The sequence below is a fragment of the Pseudorca crassidens genome, chromosome 2 (assembly GCF_039906515.1).
Source record: "Pseudorca crassidens isolate mPseCra1 chromosome 2, mPseCra1.hap1, whole genome shotgun sequence".
Classification (NCBI taxonomy): domain Eukaryota; kingdom Metazoa; phylum Chordata; class Mammalia; order Artiodactyla; family Delphinidae; genus Pseudorca; species Pseudorca crassidens.
Window position 1 is genome coordinate 143,570,832 of NC_090297.1, and position 13,597 is coordinate 143,584,428.

Genomic DNA, 13,597 nt, shown 5'->3' on the forward strand with positions numbered 1-13,597 from the left:
TGTCATCTTGACTGAGCTATGATCCTGCTGACCTGCTCCCCATCCCAGTGTTGTTGCAGCACTTCAGCTGGGTTTCAGGTTATAAGGGGACCAAAAAGGAAAATGGGGGAGTAGGATAATAGAAAAAGCAAAAATGCTTGCACATTTCCTTTGTGTCACTAAAGCATTTTCTGCTTCCATTTAATTTGATGGGCAGACCTGGCCAATGGCAGCTGGAAGCTGTACAGATGCTCTTGGAGTAGGGATAGGCTCTCACACAGATCTCAAAAATACAAAGAATTAAAACATACAGAAAACTTTCATTATGTTGTGGTTCCTAACTTGAAAATGGTGACTTATTCTTTCTTCTTTGGATAAAATTTAAAGAACAGACATTAACTTAAAATTCTGTAAATTGTTGTAAACAATGCATGACTACAGGAGCTATCTTAGCGACAGAAGGAAATCGAATACAAATGTTTGGAGATGTATAAATACTCATGTTCTTTCTACACAACGTCAAGTAGATTTGGAGGTCAAATCTGGAAATCCTGTCAATACGTTATAAAATAGGATTGCCATTCAATCCCATTTAGAGGAGATCCTTTGGTTCTTAGGATACTAAGGCATAAAACTAAAATGAAGTCAAGCATAATAAGAAGCAGAAATTGTTAACATTCCAAAATGAAAGGAAGAGAGGCCTTTGGAAAAAAAGAAAAAAAACTTAAACAATTAAATGAAAGAGAGATTTAAATTTTTACTACGTTTATTTCACATGATTCTTTAGTTCTTATTAAGTTGATACAATTTGAGGAAATAAATACTCCCTTCCCTTTTTTGTTGCATATGTATTAATAGGGGTAGGAAGAACAGAACATGAGAGAATAGACAAAGGGTGCAGAAAGTGAAAAAATAAAGATGAAGAGAGAGAGAGCGAAAGAGAGAGTGTTCATATGAACCCTTCTGTTAGCAGTATCAACCAACAAAGTACACAGTTGACAACATGAAGTGTTTTCTTCTCACGTGGACTTCAGAAAGAATGACTATGGGACAATATTCGACATACATTAATTATATAGCATTGTGGTTCAGTTTTCCTATCAGACGTGACGTGTATTTTCTTTTTTTCTCACTTTTTAAGCTCCACAGATGACATTATTCATGAAGCACTTTTAGTATATTATTCAGCAAATATTAATTTGATCATATTAAACCAATCCTGGTTAGCAGAAAGCACTGTCAGCTGCCATGTAAAGGTCCTCCTTTCAAGTAACACTTCATTCTACACTTGGAGCTTCATATCAGAGGAAGGTCTTGAAGGGCATTCCTCTTTTAGTTGGGTTTACAACTCACCTGCAACACTAAGTGCAGATAAAATAAAGATCACACCTCAGTTAAAGGTTTGTACATAACAGCCCCTTGCAAATGTAGCCAATATCTTGTCCAGACAGTAACTGTAAAGGAATTGTTCTCTCTCAGGCTTTTTCTTTCTCCATTTCCTCTAAAGATCTTCATCCCAATGCTTGGTGCCCCATAACTGAGTGTAAGGCAGAGCTACCTCTGTGCTGGAGACGCTTGTCATAGAGAAGATCAGAACGTGTGCAGAGAACCCTGCATTATGTTCATCTCATTAGTTCTGCCCAATCCACAGGGGTAAAAAATGGATGAGATTTGATATCTTCAACACCAGCAACTCCAGCACCAAGACGCTCCACAGGGTTGAACTGTAAGAGCTAAAAAAGAAGGATTTAGTGAATAGTGGGAATCCAACTAAAGAATCAAAGGAAAAGAAAAATATATGAAAGGAAAGAACTTCTAAATTCAACCCCAGTAACAAATGGACTTGACTGACAGCCAACTGGCTATATTTCCTTGAAAGGGAATTATGTCTATGATACCACTCTAGCTGTGTGGTGGTGGGGACTTTTCAACTGATTTGAAATATGACCTTGAGTAACTCACTTTGTTTCTCATCCTCATATAGTACAATAGGATAGTTACACCTATCAATTTCCTACTCCAAAAGTACAATTATGACATTAATTAGATATTGCACCAAATTCTGAGAGATCCAGTTACTCCTTTCATGATGAGAAAGTTTGGGAGGCGCAATAAGTCTTTCAACCCCTAGTGAATTATATATGCACCAGGTCTAAACTTTACCTAAGGTCTGAATAAGCCAATTCATATTCCAGAATTGCTTTCTTTGAAATAGCTGACTCACATGGGACAATTTGATACAATGAGTGAAATGTGTTTCTACTTCTTCACTAATAGGAATCAGGTATAAAATAAGTTAATAAATGTTACACACAATAGGATTGTTAAATGTGGGAAAATAAAAGTAGTCATATACAATTATAGAGGACCCTGGGCATACTGAAAGAATGTGTTAAGACATTCATGTATCCCCAAATTTTTGTTTTAACAGCTTTACTGAAGGATAATTTATATAGCATAAAATTTATCTGCTGTAAGTATACAACTTAATGATTCTTCGTAAATTTAAAGAGTTGTGCAACTTTCACCACAATCCAGTTTTAGAACATTTTGATCATCCTAAAAAGTTTCCTCATCCTGTTTGCAGTTAATCCACATTTCCATCTCCAGCCCTAGGCAACCACTGATTTGTTTTCTATCTCTATAAACTTGCTCTTTCTGAATAAATGAAATCATAAAAATATGTTATCTTTTGCAGCTGCCTTCTTTCACTTAGCATAATGTTTCTGAGATTCATCCGTGTTGTAGCACGTATCAACAGTCTGTTCCTTTTTACTTCTGAACAGCATTCCACTATTTGGATATAACACATCTTGTTAATATATTCACCAGTTAATGGACATATGGACTTTCCAGGTTGCGGCTATAATTAATAGTATATATGACTTCCTGCAGACACATATTTTCATTTCTCTTAAGGACATTCCTAGGAGTGGGACTGGTGGGTCTTGTGTTAAGTATTTCTCTTAAGGACATTCCTAGGAGTGGGACTGGTGGGTCTTGTGTTAAGTTTATGTTTAGCTTTTTAAGAAACTACCAAACTTTTCTAAAGTATCTGTACCATTTTACGTTCCTGCCAGCAACGTATGAGAATTCCAGTTTCTCTACACCCTCGTCGATAATTGATACTGTCTTTTTTATTACAGCCCTTCTAGTGGGTATTAGTGGTATCTTATTATGGTTTTAATTTATATTCCCTAATGACTAGTGATGGTGAGCATCTTTTCATGTACTTCTTAGCCATTTATAAAGCCTCCTTGGTGAACCTTTGCCCATTTTTATACTGAGCTGTTTGCTTACTGAGTTAAAAGGTTCTTTACACATTCTGAAAACAAATCTTTTATCAGTTGCATGATGTGCATATATTTTGTCCCAGTCTGTGGCTTGTCTTTTCATTCTTTTACTGGTATCTTTTGAAGTGCAAAAGTTTTTAATTTTAATGAAGCCCACTTTATCATTTTTTTTCTTTTATGGATCATGTTTTGGTGTCATACCTAATAATTCTTTTCCTAACCCAAGGTCATGAAGATTTTCTCCAATATTTTTCCTACGATTTTACAGTTTTAGCTCCCACATGTAGGTTTATGAGCTATTTTGAGTTAATTTTTGCATATGATATGAATTAAGGGTCTTAGTTTATTTTGGTTTTAGCATGTGAATATTTGATTTTCCCAGCACCATTTTTTTTTTAACATCCTTATTGGAGTAAAATTGCTTTACAATGGTGTGCTAGTTTCTCTTTTATAACAAAGTGAATCAGCCATACATACACATATGCTCCCATATCTCCTCCCTCCCCAGCACCATTTGTTGAAAAGATTATTTTTTCATCATCGAATTATCTTGGCACCTTTATGGAAAATCCATTGACCATAAATGTAGGAGTTTATTTCTGAACTCTCAATTCCATTCCATTGATCTATATTGCTTATCTTTGCTCTAATACCACAGTAATTAAGTAGTTACTGTAGCTTTATACTGACTGGAAATTGGGAGTGTAAGTACTCCTTCTTTGTTCTCTTTCAAAATTGTTTTGGATACTCTAGGTCCCTTGCCTTTTCATATTCTTTTTTTTTTTTTTTTTTGCGGTACACGAGCCTCACACTGTTGTGGCCTCTCCCATTGCAGAGCACAGGCTCTGGACGCACAGGCTCAGCGGCCATGGCTCACGGGCCCAGCCGCTCCGCGGCATGTGGAATCTTCCAGGACCGGGGCACGAACCCGTGTCCCCTGCATCGGCAGGCGGACTCTCAACCACTGCGCCACCAGGGAAGCCCTCATATTCATTTTGAAGTCACTAAAGTTTTCCCAATTTTGCTGATCTTTTCAAAGAACCAACTTGTGATTTAATTTTTCTCTTATTTTTCTCTTCTATCCAATGAAGATTTTCTCTTTCATTGATTTCTGCTTGCTTTCTTTCTTCTGCTTGCTTTGGATTTATTTTGCTTTTTACAGTTTCTTTTTCTAACTTCCTCAGTTACAAGGTGAGATTTTTATTTGAGACCATTCTTTTCCTATACAGATGTCTAAAGCCATAAAATTTCCCTAAGAACTGATGTAGCTGCATCCTATAAATTTTGACATATCATGTGTTTGTTTTCATTCCATTAAAAACAATTTCTGGTTTCTCTTGGCATTTCTTCTTTGACTCAGGTTATTTAGAAGTATGTTGTTTAATTTCCATATATCTGGTACGGATTCACCAGATCTCTTTCTGTTGATGATTTCTAATAAAAAGTTGTTATGGTCAGAGTATGCTGTATAATTTCAATCCTTTTAAATACTGAAAGTTGTTTTACGGCATAGTTGTTTATGGCATAGCAAATGATCTATCATGGGGAATGTTCCATGTGCATGTATTCTGCAATCATTTTTCTATATATGTCAGAGTTGTTTGATAATGTTGTTCAAGTCTTCTCTATATCCTTGCTGATTTTCTATTAATTATCAAGAATGGGGTATTGAAGCCTCCATTTATTATTATTGTATTATCTATTATTTCAATTCAATCAGACTTGCTTCATATGTTTTGAAGCTGTTATTAGAGCATATACATTTATAATTATTATATCTTTCTATGTATTGATCCTCTCATCATTATACAACATCTTAGTCCCTGGTAATTCTCTTGTCTCCACATCTATTTTGTCTGATATTTAATAAAACCACTTCACCTCTCTTATGGTCACTGTTTGCATGATTTATCTTTTCCCACCCTTTTTCTTTTAACCTATTTGTGTTTTTAATTTAAGTGTGTCTCTTGCACACAGATAGTTGGATCTCTTTCTTATCCAGTTAACAATCTTTGCCTTTTGTTTGGCATGTTTAGACATTCACACTGAATGTAATTATTGACACAGTAGGTTTACGTTTGCTAATTTGCTACTTGTTTTCTACCTCTACTGTCTTTTCTCATTCCCCTTTACTGCCTTCTTCTGTGTCAAATACTTCTTACTGTACTATTTCAGTTCCTCTATTAATTTTCCTTTACTATTTTTTTTAGTGGTTGCTGTCAAGATTATAATATGCTTCTTAATTTATCACAATCTACTTCAGATTAATTCCAGTGAAATGCAGAAATTCTGCTCCACTATAGTTCCATTCCTTCTGTCCTCCTTTGTCTTTTACTGTCATTAAATACTATATGTTACATCCATATAGGTTATAAACCTACCAGCACAGTGTTACAAGTATTGCTTCGTACAACCTTATGTCTTTTGAAAGAAGTTGAGCAGAGAAATGAGAAAAAACATATTTAGTCTTTTCTATTAACTCATATTTATCATTCCAGAACTTTTCATTTCCTCCTATGAATCTGAGTCACTATCTGGTAACTTGCAGCTGAAGGACTTCTTGTATTATTTCTTGTAAGACAACTCTGCTAAAAATGAATTCTCTGTCTTTACTTGGAAATTTCTTAATTTCATTTTCATTTTTGAAAGATAATTTTGCTGGATATAGAAATCTTGGCTGACAGTTACTTCCTTTCAACACTTTAAATATGTCATTCCACTGTCTTCTGTCTTCCTTTTTTTTTTTTTTAACATCTTTATTGGAGTATAATTGCTTTACAATGGTGTGTTAGTTTCTGCTTTATAACAAAGTAAATCAGTTATACATATACAAATGTTCCCATATCTCTTCCCTTTTACGTCTCCCTCCCTCCCACCCTCCCTATCCCACCCATCTACGTGGTCACAAACCACCGAGCTGTTCTCCCTGTGCTATGTGGCTGCTTCCCACTAGCTATCTATTTTACGTTTGGTAGTATATATATGTCCATGCCACTCTCTCACTTTGTCACAGCTTACCCTTCCCCCTCCCCATATCCTCAAGTCCATTCTCTAATAGGTCTGTGTCTTTATTCCTATCTTACCCCTAGGAGCTTCATGACCTTTTTTTTTTTCCTTAGATTCCATATATATGTGTTAGCATACGGTATTTGTCTTTCTCTTTCTGACTTACTTCACTCTGTATGACAGACTCTAGGTCCATCCACCTCACTACAAATAACTCAATTTCATTTCTTTTTATGGCTGAGTAATATTCCATTGTATATATGTGCCACGTCTTCTTTATCCCTTCATCTGTTGATGGACACTTAGGTTGCTTCTATGTCCTGTCTATTGTAAATAGAGCTGCAGTGAACATTTTGGTACATGACTCTTTTTGAATTATGGATTTCTCAGCATATATGCCCAGTAGTGGGATTGCTGGGTCATATGGTAATTCTACTTTTAGTTTTCAAGGAACCTCCATACTGTTCTCCACAGTGGCTGTATAAATTTACATTCCCACGAACAGTGCAAGAGGGTTCCCTTTCCTCCGCACCCTCTCCAGGATTTATTGTTTGTAGATTTTTTGATGATGGCCATTCTGACCGTTGTGAGATGATATCTCATTGTAGTTTTGATTTGCACTTCTCTAATGATTAATGATGTTGAGCATTTTTTCATGTGTTTGTTGGCAATCTGTATATCTTCTTTGGAGAAATGTCTGTTTAGGTCTTCTGCCCATTTTTGGATTGGGCTGTTTGTTTTTTTGTTATTGAGCTGCTTGTAAATTTTGGAGATTAATCCTTTGTCAGTTTCTTCATGTGCAAATATTTTCTCCCATTCTGAGGGTTGTCTTTTGGTCTTGTTTATGGTTTCCTTTGCTGTGCAAAAGCTTTGAAGTTTCATTAGGTCTCATTTGTTTATTTTTGTTTTTATTTCCATTTCTCTAGGAGGTGGGTCAAAAAGGATCCTGCTGTGATTTATGTCATAGAGTGTTCCGTCTATGTTTTCCTCTAAGAGTTTGACAGTGTCTGGCCTTACATTTAGGTCTTTAATCCATTTTGAGTTTATTCTTGTGTATGGTGTTAGAGAGTGTTCTAATTTCATACTTTTCCATGTAGCTGTCCAGTTTTCCCAGCACCACTTATTGAAGAGGCTGTCTTTTCTCCACTGTATATTCTTCCCTCCTTTATCAAAGATAAGGTGACCATATGTGCATGGGTTTACCTCTGGGCTTTCTATCCTGTTCCATTGATCTATATTTCTGTTTTTGTGCCAGTACCATACTGTCTTGATTACTATAGCTTTGTAGTATAGTCTGAAGGCCAGGAGCCTGATTCCTCCAGCTCCATTTTTCATTCTCAAGATTGCTTTGGCTATTCAGGGTCTTTTGTGTTTCCATACAAATTGTGAAATTTTTTGTTCTAGTTCTGTGAAAAATGGCAGTGGTAGTTTGAAATGGATTGCACTGAATCTGTAGATTGCTTTGGGTAGTAGAGTCATTTTCACAATGTTGATTCTTCCAATCCAAGAACAAGGTATATCTCTATATCTCTATTTCTGCAGTGTCAGTTGTTACTTCTCCTTTTTCATTTCTAATTCTATTGATTTGAGTCTTCTCCCTTTTTTTCTTGATGAGTCTGGCTAATGGTTTATCAATTTTGTTTATCTTCTCAAAGAACAGCTTTTAGTTTTATTGATCTTTGCTATCATTTCCTTCATTTCTTTTTCATTTATTTCTGATCTGATCTTGATGACTTCTTTCTTTCTGCTAACTTTGGGGGTTTTTTGTTCTTCTTTCTCTAACTGCTTTAGGTGCAAGGTTAGGTTGTTTATTCGAGATGTTTCCTGTTTCTTAAGGTAGGATTGTATTGCTATAAACTTCCCTCTTAGAACTGCTTTTGCTGCATCCCATAGGTTCTGGGTCATCATGTTTTCATTGTCATTTGTTTCTAGGTATTTTTTGATTTCCTCTTTGATTTCTTCAGTGATCTCTTGGTTATTAAGTAGTGTATTGTTTAGCCTCCATGTGTTTGTATTTTTTACAGATCTTTTCCTGTAATTGATATCTAGCCTCATAGCATTGTGGTCAGAAAAGATACATGATATGATTTCAGTTTTCTTAAATTTACCAAGGCTTGACTTGTGATCCAAGATATCTATCCTGGAGAATGTTCCATGAGCACTTGAGAAAAATGTGTATTCTGTTGTTTTTGGATGGAATGTCCTATAAATATCAGTAAGTCCATCTTGTTTAATGTATCATTTAAAGCTTGTGTTCCCTTATTTATTTTCATTTTGGATGATGAGTCCATTGGTGAAGGTGGGGTGTTAAAGTCCCCTTCTATGATTGTGTTACTGTCGATTTCCCCTGTTACGGTTGTTAGTATTTGCCTTATGTATTGAAGTGCTCCTATGTTGGGTGCATAAATATTTACAACTGTTATATCTTCTTCTTGGATCAATCCCTTGATCATTATGTAGTGTCCTTCTTTGTCTCTTGTAATAGTCTTTATTTTAAAGTCTAGTTTGTCTGATATGAGAACTGCTACTCCAGCTTTCTCTTCATTTCCATTTGCATGGAATAACTTTTTCTATCCCCTCACTTTCAGTTTGTATGTGTCCCTAGGTCTCAAGTGGGTCTCTTGTAGACAGCATATACACAGGTCTTGTTTTGTATCTATTCAGCCAGTCTGTGTCTTTTGGTGGAAGCATTTAATCCATTTACATTTAAGGTAATTATCGATATGTATGTTCCTATTCCCATTTTCTTAATTATCTTGGGTTTGTTATTGTAGGTCTTTTCCTTCTCTTGTGTTTCTTGCCTAGAGAAGTTCCTTTAGCATTTGTTGTAAAGCTGGTTTGGTGGTGCTGAACTCTCTCAGCTTTTGCTTGTCTGTAAAGGTTTTAATTTCTCCATCAAATCTGAATGAGATCCTTGCTGGGAAGAGTAATCTTCGTTGTAGGTTTTTCTCCTTCATCACTGTAAACATGTCCTGCCACTCCCTTCTGGCTTGCAGTTTCTACTGAAAGATCAGCTGTTCACCTTATGGGGATTCCCTTGTGCGTTATTTGTTGTTTTCCCTTCCTGCATTTAATATGCTTTCTTTGTATTTAATTTTTGATAGTTTGATTAATATGTGTCTTGGCATGTTTCTCCTTGGATTTATCCTGTATGGGACTCTCTGTGCTTCCTGGACTTGATTAACTATTTCCTTTCCCATATTAGGGTAGTTTTCAACTATAATCTCTTCAACTATTTTCTCAGTCCCTTTCTTTTTCTCTTCTTCTTCTGGGACCCCTATAATTCAAATGTTGGTGCGTTTAATGTTGTCTCAGAGGTCTCTGAGACTGTCCTCAGTTCTTTTCATTCTTTTATCTTTATTCTGCTCTGCAGTAGTTATTTCCACTATTTTATCTTCCAGGTCACTTATCCATTCTTCTGCCTCAGTTATTCTGCTACTGATCCCTTCTAGAGTATTTTTAATTTCATTTATTGTGTTGTTCATCATTGCTTGTTTCCTCTTTAGTTCTTCTATGTCCTTGTTAAATGTGTCTTGCATTTTCTCTATTCTATTTCCAAGATTTTGGGTCATCTTTACTATCATTATTCTGAATTCTTTTTCAGGTAGACTGCCTATTTCCTCTTCATTTGTTAGGTCCGTTGGGTTTTTACCTTGCTCCTTCATCTGCTGTGTGTTCTCTCTTTTCATTTTGCTTATCTTACTGTGTTTGGGGTCTCCTTTTCACAAGCTGCAGGTTCGTAGTTCCCGTCGTTTTTGGTGTCTATCCCCAGTGGCTAAGGTTGGTTCAGTGGGTTGTGTAGGCTTCCTGGTGGAGGGGACTAGTGTCTGTGTTCTGGTGGGTAAGGCTGGATCTTGTCTTTCTCATGGGCAGGTCCACGTCTGGTGATGTGTTTTGGGGTGTCTGTGGCCTTATTATGATTTTATGCAGCCTGTCTGCTAATGGATGGGGCTGTGTTCCTGTCTTCGTAGTTGTTTGGCATAGGGTGTCCAGCACTGTAGCTTGCTGGTCGTTGACTGAAGCTAGGTCTTGGTGTTGAGGTGGAGATCTCTGGGAAATTTTCACCGTTTGATATTACGTGGAGCTGGGAGGTCTCTTGTGGACCAGTGTCTGAAGTTTCCTGTCCCACCTCAGAGGCACAGCACTGAGTCCTGGCTGGAGCACCAAGAGCCTTTCATCCACAGAGCTTGGAAGAAAAGAAAGAAGAAAGAAAAGAAAGAAAAGAAAGGAAAGAAAGGAAGGAAGGAAGGAAGGAAGGAAGGAAGGAAGGAAAGAAGAAAGAAAGAAAGAAAGAAAGAGGATAAAATCAAATCAAATAAAGATAAAATAAAGTTATTAAAATAAAAATAATTATTATGAAAAAAATTTTTTAAAGAAAAAAGAACGGACGGACAGAATCCTAGGACAAATGGTGAAAGCAAAGCTATACACACAAAATCTCACACAGAAGCATACACATACACACTCACAAAAAGAGGAAAAGGGGAAAAAATAATATATCTTGCTCCCAAAGTCCACCTCCTCAATTTGGGATGATTTGTTTTCTATTCAGGATTCCACAGATGCAGGGTACATCAAGTTGATTGTGGGCCTTTCATCCTCTGCTTCTGAGGCTGCTGGGAGAGATTTCCCTTTCTCTTCTTTGTTCGCACAGCTCCTGGGGTTCGGATTTGGATTTGGCCCCGCCTCTGCGTGTAGGTCGCCTGAGGGCATCTGTTCTTTGCTCAGACAGGACAGGGTTAAAGGAGCAGCTGATTCAGGGGCTCTGGCTCACTCGGGCCAAGGAGGGACGGTATGGATGCAGGGCGAGCCTGCGGCAGCAGAGGCCAGCATGACATTGCACCAGACTGAGGCACGCCGTGCATTTTCCCAGGGAAGTTGTCCCTGGATCACGGGACCCTGGCAGTGGCAGGCTGCACAGGTTCCCGGGAGGGGAGGTGTGGAGAGTGACCTGTGCGCGCACACAGGCTTCATGGTGGCGGCAGTAGCAGCCTTAGCATCCCAGGCCTGTCTCTGGGGTCCGCGTTGATAGCCATGGCTCGCGCCTGCCTCTGGAGCTCCTTTAAGCAGCACTCTTAATCCCCTCTCCTCTCGCACCAGGAAACAAAGAGGGAAGAAAAACTCTCCGGCCTCTCCGGCAGCTTCAGACTTTTTCCCGGACTCCATCCCGGCCAGCTGTGGTGCACTAGCCCCCTTCAGGCTGTGTTCACGCAGCCAACCCTAGTCCTCTCCCTGGGCTCTGACCTCCGAAGCCCAAGCCTCAGCTCCCAGCTCCGCCCACCCCGGCGGGTGAGCAGACAAGCCTCTCGGGCTGGTGAGTGCTGGTGGCACCGATTCTCTGTGCGGGAATCTCGCTGCTCTGCCCTCCGCACCCCTGTTGATGCACTCTCCTCCGTGGCTCCGAAGCTTCCCCGCTCTGCCACCCGCAGTCTCCGCCAGCAAAGGGCCTTCCTAGTGTGTGGAAACCTTTCCTCCTTCACGGCTCCCTCCCAGAGGTGCAGGTCCCATCCCTATTCTTTTGTCTCTGTTTTTTCTTTTTTCTTTTGCCCTACCCAGGTACGTGGGGAGTTTCTTGCCTTTTGGGAGGTCTGAGGTCTTATGCCAGCGTTCAGTAGGTGTTCTATAGGAGCAGTTCCATGTGTAGATGTACTTCTGATGTATTTGTGGGGAGGAAGGTGATCTCCGCGTCTTACTCTTCCGCCATCTTCTCCTACCTCTCTTCCATTGTTTTTGATGAGAAGCCAGACATCACAATGTTCCCTTGGATACAATGAGTTGTTTTTCTTTGGCTCCTTTTCCTCTTTGTTTTTGTCTTTCAACAACTGGACTACAATATCTCTATGTGGATCTCTTTGTATTCGTCCACATAAGGTCCACTAAGCTTCTTGGATGCATCTCAATGTTCTTCATCAAATTTAGGATTTTCAGCCATTGTTTCTTAAACATTTTTTGCCGCCTCTTTCCCTATGTCCTCTTTTTGGAACTCCCATTATATGTATATTGGTATACTTAATATCATTTTACAGGTCTCTTTATCCCTGTTCATTTTTCTTCAAATTTTTAAATCTGTTTTTCAGATTGGATAATTTACTATCATGTTGAGATGCTCCAGTGAATTTTTTTTCCCCTACTTACTTCTTCACTTCAATTATTGTACTTTTCAACTTGAGAATTTCTATTTGGTTCTTTTTTTCCTTTTAATATAATTTCTATCTCCTTATTGAGAATCTCTGTTGATTCATTATTGTTTTATTTTCCTTTAATTCTTTATATATGATTTCCTTTAATTCTTTGAACATATTTATAATAACTGCTTTGAAGTCTTCATTAAACCCCAAATTCTGGGGACACTCAGAGTAATTTCTATTGACTGTTTTTTTCCCTGCCTATGGATCATACTATCTTGTTTCTGTGGATATCTTACAATATTTTGCTGAAAATGAGACATTTTAGTTAATATATTTTAGTGACTCTGGAGTCTTATTTTTTTCTCAAGAAGGCTGTTATCAATTGCTGTTGGTTGGTTTATTCTTTGATAACTTGTTCAGCTAGATCTGTAAATCTGCTTCCCCCACCCCACTGTAACAAGCAGAAGTTGATATCTTTTCTCATTTTTTTTTCTTTTTTAAGAAAAAAGTTTTAAGTTTTCCTTTCTTAAGCTTGGTTTCCTAAGGGTCACCACTGTGTCTGCATAGCTTAGTGGTCAACCAGTGACTGAAAAGGGGTTGCATTCAAATACCTTAGCTACTAAAGCTTCCATCCTATGCCAGTGGGCAGGAGAACACATTCAAAATTTAGGCCACTTTCAAGTCTGTCCTTGTTTTTACTTTCCACTGAGATCTTTCCCTGCACATGCATACAGCCTCAGTGCTGGTCTTCATGGCCTACCTCAACCTGGGAGAACCTTCACACCTGGCCAAGCAGGGAAGAGAGAATGCAAGTAGCCCCAGGCAAGAATGCCACAGAGTCCCACAATTCTTTCCCAAAGTTCAGCTATTTTCAAGCATAAGTACTTTCCAGATTGTTGCATCCCTCTGATCAATTTCCAGAGCACAAAGATGGTTATTTTTGCCAATTCTGTCCAACTTTATAATTTCTTTTTTTTAAAGAGAATTTTCCAACTTTCTCATATGGCTATAGCCATTCAAATTTGAGAATATTCCTATAGCATACAATTTTTTCCACAGAATTTAGTCAACTGCAACTGAAATATGTGGATGATTACATTAATGGTTCTATACCTATAGGAAATCCCACTACTCAAATCAAACCTAAACTTTTATTTCTCCTTTTTCCTTTATTTCTATATTTCTATTATT

The 13,597-nt window shown here is 37.9% G+C and overlaps 1 protein-coding gene across 7 annotated transcripts in view; it reads right to left on the reverse strand.

Moving 5' to 3' along the window:
- Window positions 1-727: 727 nt before the first annotated feature.
- Window positions 728-13,597, reverse strand: part of RPS6KC1 (ribosomal protein S6 kinase C1) — a 221,614-nt gene continuing 208,744 nt past the window's right edge. For all 7 annotated transcript variants that reach the window (XM_067728978.1, XM_067728975.1, XM_067728976.1 and 4 more), the window contains one exon: window positions 728-1,712. In XM_067728978.1, the coding sequence (XP_067585079.1) occupies window positions 1,602-1,712 (111 nt within the window). In that variant the 3' untranslated portion in view covers window positions 728-1,601. The remainder of the gene's footprint in view (window positions 1,713-13,597) is intronic.